Raw genomic sequence first — 19,272 nt, 5'->3', positions numbered from 1 at the left:
ATGTTTAGATCCTGGCCCCACCACCTCCATTTTTAAACACACAAAAACATTCCAGAAGATGTTCTGAACAATACATAAAAAAATGCTTCACTTTAAAACACATTTCATATAAAATTAAAATATGTACAATATTGTTTTAAAAGTCTTTTATAGTTTACTAGCTGTGTAAGCCCGTGCTATTGAAATTGTCACAAAAAAAACCCTGAAATGTAGAGATGTCAGGTAACTGAAAGGAACTACTCTGGGCATCTCTCTCCTAGGAGGATTTGTTTTGCCGACGTGCTCGCATTTCTTGTGCATTAGTCGCGGGAAGAAAAGTTAAAAGGGATACCGTTTTGCCGATGTTAGCAGTGAAGTGCCTTTGTCTTTCTTCCGAGGTTTTGTTTTACTGACATGCTGGCCCCACTTGTGGTGTTGGCGGCTAAGCGAGTTTTCTGTTTCCTCAGAGGTGGAGCCCTTACCCTGACACCACATCTCACTTCCGGGCCGGACAGACACACACACTTCCAAGCGTAGATGTTTATATATGTTTATGGACCCATTGGGTTAATTCAGTCATCTTTTTAAGTTGGGATATATAGAAGCAGTTTTAAGAATTTGGATAGAATTATTAGTGTTGTTTTTGAAAAAGACCGAAATATCCACTGCACTGTACTTGTCTGTTCGTCTTGAATATATATGTATTGACAACCCTAATAATTTCTGTTCTATTTTTATTTTCAGCCTCCATGATAGAAAAATGTGTGTACTGGGTCTGTGTGCTCTCATTGATCTTGAGCAGAGGCCACAAGTTTTAAACCAGGTTGCTGGACAGCTGCTTCCAGCTACTATCCTCTTATTCAATGGCTTGAAACGAGCCTACGCCTGCCGTGCTGAGCATGAAAATGATGATGACGACGACGATGATGCTGAGGAGGAAGATGAAAATGGTTAGTGGAACTGAGGATAAGAAATTTTAAGCTGTTAAACTGAGGCACTGGAGAAACTTTTTTTTTTTTAATATTTATTTATTACTAAGCTTTCGATTCCTACCAGGAATCATCAGAGGAAAATGATTAGACTTACAGGAACCCAAGGCAAATTAACAGCAAATAAGGACAGGAGGAGTGGTGGATGGCATTATTGATGAGGTGGGGTTTGTAGGGTTTTGGTCATAAAGTCTTGTTGTTCTTTTCAAGCCTGCATGTGCTGGGTTCACTTGAGGAATTTTGAGTGTTGTCAGCATGACTATCAAAGTAAAAATTTTCCATAGTACAGTATAAGAAAATCCTATTTGATATAGCATTTACTTTTTTATGATTTTCAGATATTTAAGGTTATTAAATAAGGATTTTGGGGGTGTGTTTTTTGTTTTTGTAGATAATAGTATTTAGGTTGTGGTCAACTGCATCGTCTTGCTTTATGCTGAGCAGTTAACCCATGCTGACAAGTCCAGTACAAGGTTTATCAAAAAATGTTAAGTGTAATTATACAGTTGCTACAATGTATATTTAATAATGTTACATTATTAGGGAATAAATGGGTTTGCAGTCAATTCTACGCTATCTTAATGTTTAATGTTTTAGAGGTGCAAAACCTGTTTCTCTTTGAAATGGCATTTAGATCTAAACAATATTTGCTTGTCGTCAGCAGAACTTGGCAGTGATGAAGATGATATTGATGAAGAAGGACAGGAATATCTAGAAATGCTGGCAAAGCAAGCAGGTGAAAGTGCAGATGATGAAGACTGGGAGGGGGATGATGCTGAGGAGACTGCACTAGAAGGTTACACTACTATAGTCGATGATGAAGATAACCCAGTTGATGAATATCAAATTTTTAAAGCCATCATGCAAAGTAAGGCTATAATAATTACTCTTATTTTGAAGTTTTTTTTAAGACTACACAAACTTTAAGTGCATATCAGATGTTTTACATTTTCCTGGAAGTCTGAATTTTTCTAAGAGAACATTCACTGTTTACTTCTCAGATTAAAATAGTTAAGTATGCCATGTTTTGTGGAATGTGTTTTGTTGCATTGCACAACAGTGGGAGCCAAATACAAAGGTTGCATACTTTTATGGTCTAATGGACTTTTTTGGCACAAGGCTAAGTCCTGGAGAACTTCCACTTAAAATGATTTACCTGGGGTAAATGTTTCACTAACTACTTGGCAATCTTTGACATGTCTGTGCCAGTATGGCATACTGGGATCCTTGAGCTGTACTTCAAACACTTTGTTAATGGGTATGGGAAATCACTTTGCTGTTGCTTGGCTTTACCAACTGGATTGGCTTTTTTAGAATACAGTTTACCAGAAAAGCCAGGTGTGCAATTATATATTCCAATTTGTGTTCAGTTTTTGGGGTGTATAATGTACAGTTGTAACTTTTGAAATTACAAAGTTATACCTTTGTAGAAAATATGCTTGAAGTGTTTTATACTGTGTATAAGCATTGAGGAGATCCCTGCTTATTGTTAGTGTCTTATTGGAATAATCAAAGCTGTTTAAGCATATTGTGTGTAAATTCCATTTAATATGTATAATGTTTAAAGAAAGGCAAGTTTATTTTTTTTATGTACTATAATGGCCTTGATATACTACTTGGTAATTGGTATATTCCAGGATAATAACTACATTACTGCATCTGTAGGTAAAACTTGCATTGTTAAAATAGTTGTAGATTTAGGTTGAAATGCACATCATTCCTTTTTATATATTTGTTGATTAAACAGTGTCTTTTTTCTACTGCTAAACATAGTGAGGGAATTTGAGCCTTCCTGGATTTAGAAGCATTCTGTCATTGTTGTCTCCTTAATTAGTATTTTCATGTATATTCCTAAAAGTAAGAACCACATGGCATCACACAAAAATGGTTTAGGCACTTAGGGGCCTAATTGGTACTCCAAGATTCTGCTTTATACATGACGAGCATGACAGGTTTTCCTTTATGTGCATCTTTAATGGTGTGGATACTACCTGAGGCAAGAACTACTTTGATTTTCATTTTTTTTCCTTCCATTACAGACCTGCAGACTAGAGATCCAGCTTGGTACCAAGCTCTTACACAGTCTTTAAATGAAGAACAAGCAAAACAGTTACAAGACATTGGCACCCTAGCAGATCAGAGACGGGCAGCTCATGGTATTTTGTTATGTATTTAGTAGATGTTATACTAAAATGTGGATTGAATATTTAATGAAATACTGTCCAGAATAGGTAATAGGTTAACAAATACATGAAACATCTGTTAAAATAAAGCACTTCAGTCACTGTCAAAGGTGTTTCCCAGGTGTGTGTTTGTGGTGTGTCTGTGTTAATATCCTGAAACACAGTTTAGCTTACATTTTTTTATATTTTAGTTTCAAAGAAGCTCTTGTATAAACAGGATCAAAGCTGTTCATGGAACTGGTGTTACCAGCCTCTTTGACATTTAAGATGTTTTGTTTCCTAACATTTCTCTTTTTACTTCCAAGTACCATACTGTGTGCTTTTTCTAGGTTTTTTTGTGAAATTCCATCTCTGCAGCTTTAGTTTTTTTTTCTGTTTGAGACCAACATAAATTTTAAATATACACATTAATAGTAGCAGTTGTCACAAAACCATCACCTGCCTTGCTGTTTTATAGGAATGGGATTGAAACCTTGTGTAGAATGTTTAGGAAAAACAAAAAATTTGCAGAGGAATTTAGCATGTAGGTGGAGGGTGCATTCTAAACTAGTGGCTGATTGGCCTGCATACTACGGAATTCAAGTGTTGAACACACACTTTTTAAATTTTTTTTTTAAATCTTGTTTTTAGCCTTCACAGTAACATTTTTTTTTCTCTTTTGTTATATCTGTAGAATCTAAAATGATTGAAAAACATGGAGGATACAAGTTTTCTACTCCTGTTGTGCCAAGCAACTTTAATTTTGGAGGAAGTGCCCCTGGAATGAATTGAGTCATCGCCTCATCTTTTTCTTGCTATGTGACTGATTGTAGTGAAAAGCTTGTGTTGTTCCCTCTAATAGTGGTTCAAGAACTGGCTCTTCTGACCCACTCTTCAATCTAAACCAACTTTAATACACTTTAATGATTTGGGCATAGGCCAGAAGATGTGGGATAGCAACCATTGTGACCTTTGGCTCAGAAACTGTCAGGTTCATTAATAACTTGAAAATCAAGCTCCAAGCACTTTGGTGTTTTTTAGGAGTCCAAATTCTGGAGGGATGTCATGATGGCAGCTTGCTCTTCCAAGGAAACAAATGGAGGGATTTGAATTGTTGACAACCAAACCACAACCCACCCCCTTTTTATTTTGTAGACTAGAAAGGCCACTTTCTCAATTACACCTGTGACAGTACAGTAGATGTCTCTTTTTCATTAAAGTGTTCCCATATTTTTATTGTATATAAAGACAAGGTACTATAGTAGCCTTGCTTTAAAAGAAGGCATGTGTAAGGAAGTGTAAAAGACTGTATTCAAGTGTAGCTTATTGAATACTCGTCACAGCACTATATAATATGCCTGATACCTGTACATTAACTGGCACTTTCATATTTTTTCAGGCCTCCTCGCCAGCTGTATAATTTACTAAGTTAAGGAGAAAACTGTATCAACTCTTAATTTGGTAGATAAATCTGAATGGTTGTCGCATTGATTTAAGGAAATTAGTTTTTTTTGGGGAGGGGGGGGGCTTGTGGCATTTTCTTGCTGCTAAAATGGCAACACCCTCTGATGGTATTTTTAAAGCTGTTGGTGTTAAAGATACAAGACATTGTGTTGTACACACTGAAAAATCAGTTGAATACTAAATTGACGCATGTACAATTGGACTTGAAGTTCTAACTTGGGTCGAATTATTCTTGAGCAGTTGGTTGGTGTGTGTATGGATGAACCATCTATATATGCAATGGAATATTAAAAAGAAAATCAAAAAAAAAGTTACAGAATAATTGTTTAACTTTGTGAGTCACAGATTAATGATGTCTGCATCTTTTGCTTTTCATAAATGCACTGTTTTGATCTTGAATAGTCTTTTAGGCTAATGATACCAGTCTTGGAGAATGTAAAAAAAAATTCTAACCACAAGACTGGAAAGACAAGACTGATGTCTGCTAACAGATTCTGCTGCAAATCTACTGCCAAATGTGCTCCTTAATATTCAGATATAGCTAATCATATCTGTTGTCTTACCCGTTCTTGCATACAGAAACATGGTTGTATGCCTGACTTCTTCTCCACCCTCTATATTACTTTTAGAACATGCAGAGACCAAGACATGTCAGGATATTAAATGAGTGGGTTTGTTTGCTCCAACCAGTATTAAGATGTTGTATTAAGCCAGTAGTATCTTTTCCCCTGTTTTGAGTCTTTGCATTTCTGTCAGTTGTATAGTTTCAATGTTGTACAACCTGCTTCTGCCTGACCTCAGTGATAATTCCACTGTCGCACACGTACTTGCACCTTCGCTTTTTGGTCAGAATTAACATCTGTGCAGTGTGAGATTCAACAGGTTGTGCCATATAATCTAGTGTACCTTAGTGAAAAAAACGGCAATGGCAATTTGGCCTTGAATTCCTTACCACACCTACCCCAAGATTTGGTAGGTGATGCCCTGTCAAGCTATGTCGACACTCAAAGCAAATCTTTACAGTAGATGTTTTCCAGCATATATAACAATTTCAACTTATTTCTGTGTTATAAGGTTCCTAAGCCATTTAATACAAAATTTATATTAATGAACCATCTTAAATGTTATTTAACAATTGACGCAGCTAATGCTGAGCAATAGGTCTGAACAGATCGGTTTGCTGTGGAGTCTGTTTCATTTTTAATCTTGTGCATTTTATCTGTTCATTTGGTGGTATCTAGCACACTGAACTAAGAACTTGTTTAGTTTTAGTGGAACTTTTATTCTGAGCTGGTATCTCTGGAGGCCATTTGCTTCTAATGACTACCTGCAGTGCATGTTAAAGCAAGTAATGATCCTTTAGTCATCTGTTTTTTAGGCCCCATGAATGTGCCTAACATTTTATTCTATTTTAATGATGCTTTCTTTGGAGTTCATTGAAGATTTCCCACAGCTGTTCAACCACATCTTCCAAGCCTCCAGTTACCCCGAAAATTAAAAACCCAAAGAGACCAGTGACATTGTATATTGACCCGAGAGGCATTTTCAGCAGTTTTTGATCCTCAGGGATGAGATTTTTATTCAATTCTCTAATTTAATTTTAGTTTAAAAAAATAATTAACATTTTTAGAAATAGTGACTACAGCAAGGTAAATTGAAATGTATGTAATGTGCTGTATAAAATAGCCTTTAAAAAAAAAAAATAGGTAGTAATTTGTTTTCTCTTCTGCTTAGTTCAGTATTTTCAGTTTTGCTTGAAATAGCTCCTTCAGGAGCACAAAGCTCTTGATAACTTAGCTGTATGTACCTTTGAGGCCCAAAGGCCTCTCCAACATGCCTTAGTCACAGTTTAGGAGGTGTGATTTTAAAAACATGAGTAACTAAATTATTTAACATTAGTGGGTCTAAGCAGAAGATTGCCAAATAAGGCTACGTAGCAGAGGACTCCTGCTTACTAGTGTTGGCATTTTCAGATACACTCCAGATCAGTGTTTCCCAACCTTAGTCCTAGGGAACCCCCTGTGACTGCAGGTTTTTGTTCCAACCAGATTCCTAATCGGTGACAACACCTGATAACACTGATCTCATTTAATTAGCTGGTATTATTTTTATTTTATTTTACATTCAGAAAAGCACAGCAGCATGATTTTTACATTTATAAGACATTTACAAATTTCTGCTTTTGCTATAAATTTAAATGCTTAACTCTATTTTGTTTTTCATTATGTTTGCCCTTTCTCTGTGCAGTTTTTCCCCTTCGTTGTATTTTATTAATGACCACTAAAAATGAGCAGAGGAGACATGCTGGCAAACAACACTGAATAATCAAAGGCAGCAACTACTTTAGCATCAGACCCACTAATTAGTAAATAATGGATTAATTAAACAGTTAGAACACCAAGAAAAGTAGAATAAAAATCAAGATGAAAATATTGTTAAAAAGAAAAAAATACATTCCCATATAACTGCTTGGTACATTATATATATATCTATATATCTATATATATATATATATATAATATAAATATATATAATATAAATATACCAAACTTAGTTGTGTGATTTCTATATTGTTCCCAAAACACAGAACCTGGGAAATAACACATCACTTAATCAGCCCAGGAGTCCAATTAAAAACAGAAGCTGGTTGGAACAAAAACCTGCAGCCACAGTATGCCTCCCAGGACCGATGTTGGGAAACACTGCTCTGGAGAACCTTTTGATCACGCATACAGGTTAGACAAGATGTCACCTAGGATTGGGAAACATTTACATCGACTGGACATTGTTAAAACATGGCGGTGTCAGAATGAATTCGACTGGTCAAATATAATTTAAATGTTTTGTTGAAAGACAAGAATTGACAATCAAATGTATAAATACTGGAATCCTCTGCCTTGAGATAATTTGGTAATTTCCAGTACTGCAAAATTGTATATGATTTCAGGTTCACATCCCATATTTGCTCATCACTGTCAATATGTTGACATTTTCCAGATAGCTTTTGATGTCATCAATGAAAATATCCAGACTTTGTTCATGGGAATGGATGGCACTTGCATTTCAGATGATACCATCAAGGTTAAGCTTCTTTCAACTGAAAGAGCAGGGTTATGTGTAACTGTCAGATTTAATGTATCTAATAAGGAAGGGTGGTGCTTGATTTATACTTTGTGTGGAGGTGAGTTTTAGATTCTGTGTGTGTTGCAAATGGATATAGTTAGAAGTTGGGACATGCTCACTTTATGCTATGGATTACAGCCCCGGTATGCATAGTGGAGATGTGGAAATTTCTCACACAAGTTGCAGTCTTATTAATGATCAAATTTTTTATACAGTTATATGTTGCTCACTGCTGTGGTGTGTTGTCTGCGATCAGAACCCAAAACGTCACTGCCGCAGTGTTTTTGTTTTTTTGTTTTTTTAATATAAATGGGGTCACTTGAGTTTTAGCACATGTAAACGACTTTCTTGATCCCTTGGGAAATCTAAATTACTTCACCAGATTGACTGTTGTATTAATAATCAGTGTGAGGTGGTTCATTTTTATTTATATGGCAACACCAAAAATATGCACAACACTTATTGCAGTAATTAGCTGGAAAATACAAAGCAGATTGATAAGTAAATCCAAGGAGAGTACGAGTTAAATAGCAGGCCCAAGTTAGTTTGTGTATGGGTTTATTTCTAAGAAGCATTTGAGAGCTGCAGTGGTCTTGTATGTGAAGTGTAAATCCCACCTGAGGTGTAGTGAAGCTCAAAGTGCAAAAAAAAAGTTTTAAGTAACTAAAATAAAGTGCTAAAAGAATGCCAAGAGTCGGAGGAGGTTTTATTTTTTAAAAGTAAATTAACATAGAACATTTATTGGTATTGAGCATTAAGTAGTGTTCAATCTGTATGTAAATTTTCACAAAATAAATTGTATTGAAAATTGCATGTTAAAGGTCTCATTGCTAGTGTCATGCCTCTGGCAATTTACATGGTGCCCTGATATTCTGAAACAACATGGATATTTTTGAATGAATTTCTCTTGTTCATATTAAAACTTTTCATATTAAAGTCAATGTTTCAGTTAACTTGAGCTGACAGCACATTACACGACTGCCAGGTGGAGGGGGATGTCAAACCTGCTGATCTCGTTGCCTGAATGTCAGATTTCATGACAAATTGCATGCAGATTTTCTAGCATTTTCACATTTCCAAAGTATTGCATACTTGCCTCGTTTTCTGACATCCAGTAACGTGCTGCCTGACAGCTGATGCTGTACCAATAATAAACAGATACGGTGAGTTCAGCAGCAAGTTTTAGCCCTTTTTCTTTACATTTTATTATGGTACATAAAATATGAGTCATCAGACAGACGAGCACATCTTCTGTTTGTGAGGTTGAGAACACCAACATTCCTTGTTCCTCATTACTGCATTGTACTTCTGGGTGAGCACTCACTGCTTGTCATCTCTTCTGCACATTGAGTATGATTTGGTGGGCCAGGTTATAAACTGGTTGGGTATGTCAGACTAGACGACTAACTTCACAAGTACGTGCAGCAACTGCCACCTCCAAATAGCTAAGAAAAATTTTGGAAAGGTTGAGTAATGCGATTGGACCTTTATTTGAAAGTGGGTAGGAATGTGGTGGTCTTGGTAGAGGAAGGCCCACAAATATCTGGTGTGACTGTGTGGTGGATGAAATTAATTGAATCAAAGCAGTCATTGCTGCAGAGTTGTCTTAGTTCACATACTTCTTAAATGCCACATACATGCTATGCTTATATGTTAGTGAGCCCTTCAAGGTGATCAGTAATTTCAATATTCTACATCACGGTGTCCAACTCTGATTATGGTGGGCCACAGTAGCTGCAGATTTTCCAGTCTGGTCTCTTTCTTAGAGACCAGTTGGTGCTGCTGATTTAGCATAATGTTTTTGCCTTAATCGGCTTGATTAGTTATTTTATTCCTTAACTGGTAGCAAAATAAAGATAGTCAGCCATTAGATAACCAGCAAACCCTTGGGAGATAAACAGTCTTGGAAGGGCCATTTTCACTCCAAGCAATTTCTTATTTAGCTGTTACATAGGTAGCCCATTATTTACTTTAAAGGCTTGTTAGTATTCTCATTTTGCCTTGTCAGTCAATTCCAAAACTTTTTTTTTTCCCCCTGAGGTCACAATCCAAATATTTTCTGGTCTTGAGTAGATCTGTATTTCTCAAACCTTTTTTTTTTTTTTTTTCTTTTCGGGTAGTATTACTGAGATTTTGTATGAAGGATGCACATAATCTAAGCCTTGTCATCGTTAGGCTTGTTTTGCATTGTTTGTCCCCTTGTTAAAGAAATGAAACATTTAAAATGGAAGTCTGTTAAAATTAAGGCAACGTTGTGTGCGCCATTAGCATTAGTAATTGGTTACTAATAAAAAAAAAAAGTGGCTGTAACAGATGTGCAGGCACTGCAGTCCTCTAGGACATGAGTTGGACACTCCTATTATAGATATTATACTGTCCTGGACACCCCTATTATAGATATTATATGAACCTAAACTCTGAATATATAATAACATTCTATATAAAGATTTCCTATACTAAAAGGATTTAAACACAAGGCATTTTTGCCAAAAGTAAACCAACCCTTTTCAATCAATAACATCGAGCATTTGCCACCTTTTAATCAGTTTTCTGTCTCTGAGCATGTTGTGCATGACCTGCCATCTTCTTGTCCTGCCACGGTATGTCAGTAGAATTCAGGTCAGGGCTTTAGCCAGTTCAGGATACACAACCTCTTTCCTAAGCCATTCCTTAGATAACAAACATGATTGTTTAGGATCTCACTGTAACATCCAATTTGTGCTTAGCTTCTGATGGTGTGACCTTCTTTTTAAAACCTGCTTGATATCTCTGAGAATTTGTGATTCCTGCATTGATTTCAAGCTGCCAGAGTTAGGCTTAGTACTCCATACTACTGTGTTCAGATAATTTTTTTTTTTTTTTAAAAGTTTGGCCACAATGTGTAAATCTTACCTATTGGGGAAGCATGATTTATTGGCTGAAGCCCACTGTTTATTGAGGAAATTTGAAATGTGCAAGAAAATGGGGGGAGACACAAATCCGACAAATTGTGATGATAAAAAGCAACTACTTTTAAAAGTTACAAGTGAGTATAAGGTTACAAAAGCCTTGGAAAATACAGACTAAAAGTCCTTCAAAAGCAATTTGTTGGGCGATGCAAAGAAGTTAGGGAATAACATTGCTGAGTAAAAAAGTCCAGGCCTGCTCCCTGTCTGCATTTCTGCAAAAGCACTGTGTTTTGCATCCACATTGCTAAGCGAGACCCAGTTTTTGTTTTTTTTTATTCGTACATTTTTGGGGGTGTTCTTGAAATGATGCATTTTCAGTAGTCATATGTTGTTTCAGTGTGGATGGAAACTAAAACGAATTTACATCAAGTGTTTTCAGATGTTGATACATTTGTTGATATGACAGGTCTACTGTGTTGGTTCTTTCTGCAAAACATTGACCCTCTTTGCTGAGTTCTCATAGTTCCACTTTGGTCTTGGTCTTTTGAAACTTCACAAGCAGTTTTATTTTTTGACAGAAGAGCCTTTTTCCTGGTTCTGCTCAGGAATCTTCTTACTGGTAATTTGTACACTACTACTCCTGGGGCAGCAGGGACACTGGTAGATTTCCCGTTGTTACTTGAGGTTTAATTAAAAAAAAAAAAAAATTTCTCTTTGCTGTATTTACCTGTCGATGGATTAGTGGAGTCCAAGTTCGTTTGAAATGGATTTATAACCTTTCCAGACTAAGCATCCACATTTTTCCTTCAAATCTGATATTTCCTTAGTTCAAGGCATGATGATATTCTCCCACGAAAGACTAACTGACCTGTTTTTTGTTTTTAACTTTTTTTTTGCACCTCCCTTCCTTATCATTTCAGACCTTCAGTTTCATTGGTTAGCTCAATCTGTGAAAGGAATACTCCCAACAAAAAAAGTTCCTTAGCCCATGTAGTTTGTAATGGTGGCAGAGTGAAATCTTTAGTCTCATGTTTTCATACAGAATTGATGTTTCTGATATCCTAAACATTTTATTTTTTTTTTTACTAAAATAATGTTTAATCACTTCTGGAAAATGCTCTTGTGAATGAAAAAGACTCTTTCCACCGTTATATTTCTGGTCATTTATGAGCCACTATGGCACTATTTAGCAAAACAGTCAGTGACATAGCACGAGTAAATTGACCTTTAGCTTGCTGAAGCCTGTCTGATACTGTTCCTGAAAATGTTTTCACACACTTATTTAATTTTTGATCTTGAGTTCTACTTCTCTCAGTGCACTTTGTGCCTCCTGTGGGACTAACATTGCAATGTTGGCCAAGGAAGGAGGTGATGAGGTGAGCCTTCAATTCAAATACCTATGTATGAAAGATTTCCTTTTTTTTTCTACAGCATTTTGTGGAAGTGGTTTATTTAAAAATATTTTGGCAAAAATACACGTGTTTGGGATATCTTGACGTGGATTATGTGAATTTTTTTTCTATTGACTGTTGTCTGTCATTGGTCACTACAGACCAACCCCTGTTATATTGGACTTTACTTGCTCCATTCTGCATGAAAACGTGAGATTAAAAGTTTTTTCTTGGCCTTTACTACAAACTACATAATGTGTGCAACATATATAAATATATATCACTTTTGGTGGAGTATTCCTTGAACACTCTATCAAGGTTCATCTGTCCTGCTCCCGCCTTATCTCGATTCAAATAATAAGGGTGTTTTTTTTTTTTTTTTTTTTTTAAAAACAGCTGTACAATTTCTTTATACTAGGTGTATTTTGCTTTAGGGACATTCTTATTTGAAATGCTCAAATTGCTGAATTATTTCAAAATGGCATTTTATGGTTAAAAAAAATAAAGATTTTGTGTACTGCAATGGGTTTGCTAACTTTTAAATGTGACTCTAGAACTTCTCAACACTGGCCTACTGCGGTGGCAGGTCCCCATTTGTATGAGCAGGGATGAGAAGTTGTACTCCAATTAGCAAGGTGTCCCATTCTCTTGGAGAAAGTGTATGTGGGAGTAATGAAACAAGTGACAGATTTCAAGAGTGTCAGCCTCTGATCCAACCTCCACAGAGATTCGCCATTCTGGCATAGTGGTCCAGCTTCAGCAGTCTCACTTCTGCTTTCAACAAAACCGTGGATCTGTTGTGTACATTGGGGGGTGCTGGTGAAAGGATGAGCAACTTTAATTTCTTGCCATCACTATTGCCTACTAATCTGTTAAGGAGGCTCACCAATGTCTTTTACTCCAGTTCTCTCTCTTGGTGTTCCTTGACTTTTTAACAGGAGCACAGTGGAGTCCACCTTCATTGGTTACACTATATCTTGGGATGGTATCTGCTTGCCTCAGAACAGCGAAGCACTGAACTAGTTAGAGGCTGCCTTCAGTTCAGTACATCACATAATTTACATGGCCATCATGCACAAATTTCTGTTTCTCTCAGTGCCATTTCAGCTGCATGGTGGTTTGTTTATTCCAAATGATGTTGGAGGCTCTCTGATCATTTTTTGTTCCAAGGTGCCAAGTGCTTCATTGAATTTTTGAGGAAGCTTTACTAGTAACACTGCATCCCCATCTGTACTTGCAAGTACTGTACAATCATTCAGTGATAACTGCAAGGATTGTCATTTATGTACAGTTATGACTAAAATAAGGATACTGCATCTCAGAAATTTGCTGTGCTTCCCTATGGATGGGGTGATGCTTGAAAACTGGAGTATAGCTTCAACTTTTCTGGAAGTAAACTGGGATCAAACTCGACCCTGCAGAGTAACCTCTCCATTGACTTAAGAACACTTGAGAATTCTCCTGTAGATGCTAATGATATAGATATTTATTGATCCCAAGGGAAATTGAAGATCCCGAGGAAAATTATATGGTATAAAAGTGTGGTCTGACTAATTCTGCCTTTGGGTGGCATGTCCTGCAACCAGCAACTGATTTGAATATGAGATAAATTACAGGGAATAAACTTTACAAATGCAAAAATACTCCGTAATCTATGGTAATGGACTGAACAGCTTTGCAACTTATGCTCTGTCACCACTACTCTGCTTTTGCTTCTATTTAAAGAAAAAAAAAAAAATACATCAGTCTCTTGTTTTTTGCCTTTCAACCTCAACATCATGGTGCTTTTAACCCCTGAAAACAGACTTTTAAAAACACTGGCTCAGTGTTGTAACATGGTTGGGTGACAACAGAGACTTTTTAAAAACAGACTGTGTTAATGCTTCTTATGAAGCCCTTCCCGGGTTGGGTCCTGCTCACTTTCCATGGCACTTATTTATGTTGCTAAATTGTATGCATCTAAATTGAGCTTTGTACAGTGTTAATGCTGCATACATGTGCAAAAGGCAAATGATATACTGATCAGTGCAGCTTTCAGATTACAATAAATCCTGTGCTCAGCGGCGTTAGTGTCCCTTCAAGGATTTTTCCGCATATGCGTGCATGTCCAAAGTAGGTGAACATCTACATCATACATGTTTTAGCTGTGGATGTTTTCATTTAAAATGGCATTTTTAAACAAAAACTGTGTAAATGTAGCCTCAGCTGCAAAATTTTGAAAATAACTACATATTGCAAAGTAAGCCAATTTAAATAAGCCATGTGAATGTACATTACATTTGATCTATGCCAGAAATTAAGTTTGAGGGTTTCTTTTCTAGTTTGCATCCATATGTTGTATTCAGCCTGTATCCTTTGATCCATTTTCTAACAAAAGTATCAAACACAGGATTGGTGCAAAACTGAAGATTTCTAAAACAGTAGTAGTACATGTATTTATATTTATAGTAGTATTTTTATTTAGTGTAATGACAAAAAAATTCTGTGGTCTCAGAATTTGAAAATATTTTTCTGACAGCAAACGTTCTAAAATGAAGTGCTAGGGGGTATTTTTCGTATGTGGATTGATGTTTAGCCGGATGTAATTGTTGACGATTTGGCCTGATCCTGGATCTGTCGGTTTTTCGAAACTCTTGCTGGAAGTATTGTCATAGCAACACATCCTAATCCTCAAACCTGCTCGGAGCAGTTTGTTCTACGTAAACAAGGATTAGTTTACACACGTAATCAGTGACGGTGCCTGGAAGTCATCCAGTCATGGCTTCACCGTACATGAATGAGCGACCAATTGATATTGGTGCGCAAATTATAAGAGGAGAATTTCTTATAGAGAGGGTTTTGCGCGATCGGCAAGATCCCTTATTGCTCACGAAGGAATTTCTTTTCGAAAGATACCGCTTTAGCCGAGGGGGAATATTGTACCTCAAGGATTTATTAGCACCTTATATTCGAAGTCAAACTAAGTGAAGTCAGGCTCTCACAACCACACAGACAGTATGCATTGCTTTGAGGTTTTTTTACAAGCGGCACTTTTTTTATATACTGTAGATGATGCGGAAAATTTATCAAAAAGTGCAGTTTGCCAGGCAATCTGTAAAGTCTGTTTGGCTCTGAAATATTTCCTTTGGGTTTTCATAGTGTTTCCTGGACACCTGCGTGTGCAGACAATAAAAGAGGCATTTCATGCCATTGCATAGGGGTGTGCAAAAAAATCGATTCGCGAAAGAATCGCAATTTTATCTCTACCGATTCAAAATCGATTCATACAGGACACAAAATCGATTCATATTTCCCATTTTATAACGGCACGAGTTTAACTATTTTTCCGGATAGGAGTTTGTCAATCCTATAGATGGTGCTATGCCAGTTTCTGCTCAGATAGTAATCCTTGGTGTGAGTAAGAAGAAAGTGAGTGCGCGCTCGCGCAAGCATTCGATAGACGAGCCATGGAAAACGCAGTGAAAAAGAATATTCAACCTGCCCCGTCCTCATTTAAGGCAGACGTCTGGGCACATTTTGGATTCTACAACATTGATGGCAAGAAAGAGATTGATAAAACTCACGTCATATGCAAGCTTTGTAAAGCTAAAATCAAATATTTTGGAAACACTACAAACCTCAGGACTCACATGGCACGTCATCATCCAGAGGATGCAAACGAAGTTCAGCCAAAAGTAAGAAACATTCCAGGAGACCAACGCACTCTGCATCAATGTTGCAAACTTCCAACCAACTCTGAACGGGCGAAGAAAATAACTCAATCCATAGCCTGTTTTATTTCCAAAGATCTGCGTCCCTACAGCGTTGTTGAAAATGAAGGCTTTCGGTACATGCTGAAAACAGTTGAGCCTAGATACGCTATACCAAGCCGTCAGCTTTTTGCTGAAAAAGCGATACCTCTGTTATACGAAGAGACGAAGAAAAGAGTAGCAGAAGCGTTGAAGAAAGCAACAAGAGTAGCCTTAACATGCGATGCATGGACATCAAGGGCAGTCCAGTCGTATGTAACCTTTACCGCTCACTATATTACAGACAACTGGGAGCTTGAGTCACGAGTTTTACAAACTACAGCAATAAATGAAAGCCACACAGCCGCATATATAAAGGAGAACATTCAATCTGTCGCACAGGAATGGCAGCTCACAACCACTGACCTGGTAATTGTTACCGATAACGCTGCTAACATGCTGGGGAAACTTTCAACACGTTAAATGTTTCGCACATACCATCAACCTCGCGGCACAGAGAGCTCTGAAGCTGCCGTCTGTTTCACGTCTGCTGGGGAAAATTCGGAGAATTACCGGATTTTTTCATCGCAGTGCCACCGCAAATCATGTCTTGAAACAGAAACTTCTGGAGCTGGCACCGCACAAGTTGACAACGGACGTGGCTACACGATGGAATAGTGCATTCGACATGATCGATAGATTCCTGGAGCAACAACCAGCCATTTGCGCTGCGCTTCTCTCTGCTGAAGTAAGAAAATGTGGAGCCGGCATCTGCACACTAGACGAAACCGACGTCGCCAACGCAGAAGAAGTTGCTGCAGCCCTCGAGCCATTAAAAGAGGCAACAAACATAATGTCTGAAGAAGCCACGCCGACATTGTCTGTGATAGCCCCACTACATGCGCAGCTACTTCACGAAACAAAAGCAGGATTCTGTGGTGAAACAGCACTCGTATATATATATATATATATATATATATATATATATATATATATATATATATATATATATATATATGGTATATATAATAATTAATAATAACACTGAATTTCTAATTGAAAGACAAAGGTTGGTTGATTGCGTTTTTGTTTTCTTTTATGGTGCATTAATGCAGAATGAGGAGCCAGACATCCCAAATGAAGTGCTGGATGATGAAGGCCCCCCTGTTCCCAAAAAAAGAAATACTTCCCTGCTGAATTTACTAGGCAAGACTTTCACTAATGTCAGAGATGTTCCTAAATCCGCTGGCACCAGAGCTGAGGAAGAGATGAAGAAGTATTTGGAAACTCCATCATTGTCACTCTCAGAAGACCCCCTAACTTGGTGGAGGTCTCAGGAGACTGTCTTTCCCCTCCTTGCAAAATTGGCTAAATGCTACCTATGCATTCCTGGTACTAGTGTTGCAGCAGAGAGGGTATTCTCAACTGCTGGGGACATAGTAACTGCACAGCAGAGCATGCTAACTCCAGAACATGTAGACCAGCTTCTGTTTCTACAAAAGAACATGTACATTCCAGCAGATGGTGGACTTTAAACTCACTAATGTGCGCATACACCTGAATCTAATCTAATATATTCTGATCTGTTGTCAGTTTGACTGTAGTTGTCACAGTTCAAAAACTGTTGTCTGCTGAAATGGAAACAGTTTAGGTAAAAAGAAAATGTTCACAATTAATTATTATTTTGGATGTTACACTTGTTACAGCACTTTACAGCCCAATGTAGCAGCATTTTTATTTATTCTGATAATGGCACTTTACAACCAACTATAGCAGCTCTTATTTGGTTTTATTTAATCTACTTTTATTTAAAGTGTCAATATAAGTTGTTTAATTTAAGTTGAAAGTTTGCAGTTTATATTTGCAACAGTTTATATTTTTGTAATGTGACTTCAACTGTTATCTCAGGGCTGTATTTTGTATCAGACTGATGGAAAATAAAAAACAATCATAACGTTTTGAATCGAGAATCGGATTTGAATCGAATCGTGAGCCCAAGAATCGAAATCGAATCGTTAGATTTTCTGAATCGTGCACCCCTACCATTGCAGGTAGGTAATACACAGGCTAAAACACCCACAGTTCCATGAAGAATCTCAATCAGCCTAACATTCTCATTACCAGGATTTCCAAATGTGATTGGGGCACATGGGACTGATCAGAGTGGAGTTTGATCAAACATTATTTGGAAAATGTACCTCTCCTCCTGATGAATAATCAGACAGTGTCTTCATCAAATATTTGACCTTCGTCAATATCTCGTTGGTCAGATACAGGTTCAAGGGATATGACATTCCCTGCAACTGACCCAACAAAAAGGAGGGCTATATGGAACACGCCTATGGCACACATGGAGGACAAACATATGCAATGACCATCCTTTACCTGAAATGAAGTGACCACTGCATTCTGCCACTGGTTCTGAGGAGGCATTTCCCCCTGGAATGCCCTCAGAAACAGGGCAATGGGCATTTTGCTGGAGAGCCAACTCTTCTGCAGGGGTTAGGTCTGGACCGCGTGGACCTCCACCAGTTTTTTGCTTGTCTGCCTTATTAGCTTTAAAATTAATGTTTTTTATATTATATATGATTATTTACAGTATGTCAACAATTCTTTAAATAGTTATACTGTATACCAATATTTACCAGTTTGAAGTATATTCTTGTACTTCACATTAACCTGTTCCCATGTTCTGCTTGTGCTCACATTTGATCTGGAATTATGACACATTAAATAATAATTAATCTGACACATAGGAAATGAAACGCTGCATTCAGTAAGTACAATGCACACTACTTAGCGTTTAATTTGTCGGCCAGTTTTTGCCAGCCGTCTTTTCTGGTCTGGGCTGCTTTTGCAGTGTTACCCATTGTGCATATTAAATCCTGAAATTCTTCATGTCCTTCGAATAAAAGGTCTTGCGCCGCGTGTGTGAAAAAAAAATGTGCCCATTCTTTTGTCATTTTGTTACAGCCTATCAAAGACTTGCTGATCATGTTTTCTAGACTCAATATATATGGGCTTTTCACTCAGCACGGGCACGCATTCATCTCGGATGATTAGATCCAGCTAGACTAATCTAATACACGGCTGCGTTTGAAAAACCGACTTATCTGGATGAGTGTCACCGGCATAACTTATCCAAGATGAGTCACCTGATCTCGGATGATTTAAGCGACGTATGAAAAATACCCCCCTGGTCTAGAACAATTCATGATATCCTTAAGCAGTCCAAGGGCTGATACAGTAAGTTTATTTTCTAATGAATGGATAAAGGTGCCAATACTTTTAAATTATATAAATTTCATTAAATTTCATTCTCTTAATCCAGCTGCAGTGTCTTGTAGACTCCTTTCCAGTTGCTTCTATTACACATTTTATGAGGAGACAGTAATGTGCTGTGCCTCTAACACCTCCATGTATATACAGTACTGTCAATGTATGACTCATTGCATCTCGTTTCATTGTGGCAATACAAAAAACCTTTTGATGAAACTATTTCACTTTCTGCAAATTGGAATGCAAGGAAAGTTGCTATTGCATGGAAA

The 19,272-nt window shown here is 37.2% G+C and overlaps 1 protein-coding gene and 1 long non-coding RNA gene across 4 annotated transcripts in view; one reads left to right on the top strand and one right to left on the bottom strand.

The window, feature by feature from the left end:
- Positions 1-4,904, top strand: part of ipo7 (importin 7) — a 92,715-nt gene extending 87,811 nt beyond the window's left edge. The window contains exons 22-25 of one of the 2 annotated variants that reach the window (XM_051922352.1): positions 724-929; positions 1,630-1,836; positions 3,008-3,124; positions 3,825-4,904. In XM_051922352.1, coding sequence (XP_051778312.1) covers positions 724-929; positions 1,630-1,836; positions 3,008-3,124; positions 3,825-3,922 — 628 coding nt within the window. In that variant the 3' untranslated portion in view covers positions 3,923-4,904. The remainder of the gene's footprint in view (positions 1-723; positions 930-1,629; positions 1,837-3,007; positions 3,125-3,824) is intronic. The other variant, XM_028793748.2, reaches the window with a different exon arrangement.
- Positions 4,905-5,108: 204 nt separating this feature from the next.
- The window catches only part of LOC127526571 (uncharacterized), a 463,174-nt gene continuing 449,010 nt past the window's right edge, over positions 5,109-19,272 (bottom strand). For both annotated transcript variants that reach the window (XR_007934063.1, XR_007934064.1), the window contains exon 2: positions 5,109-5,375. This is a non-coding gene — a long non-coding RNA (uncharacterized LOC127526571). The remainder of the gene's footprint in view (positions 5,376-19,272) is intronic.

Source organism: Erpetoichthys calabaricus, chromosome 2 (genome assembly GCF_900747795.2).
Source record: "Erpetoichthys calabaricus chromosome 2, fErpCal1.3, whole genome shotgun sequence".
In the NCBI taxonomy this organism is placed as follows: domain Eukaryota; kingdom Metazoa; phylum Chordata; class Cladistia; order Polypteriformes; family Polypteridae; genus Erpetoichthys; species Erpetoichthys calabaricus.
This window is presented reverse-complemented; position numbering and strand designations above follow the sequence as displayed.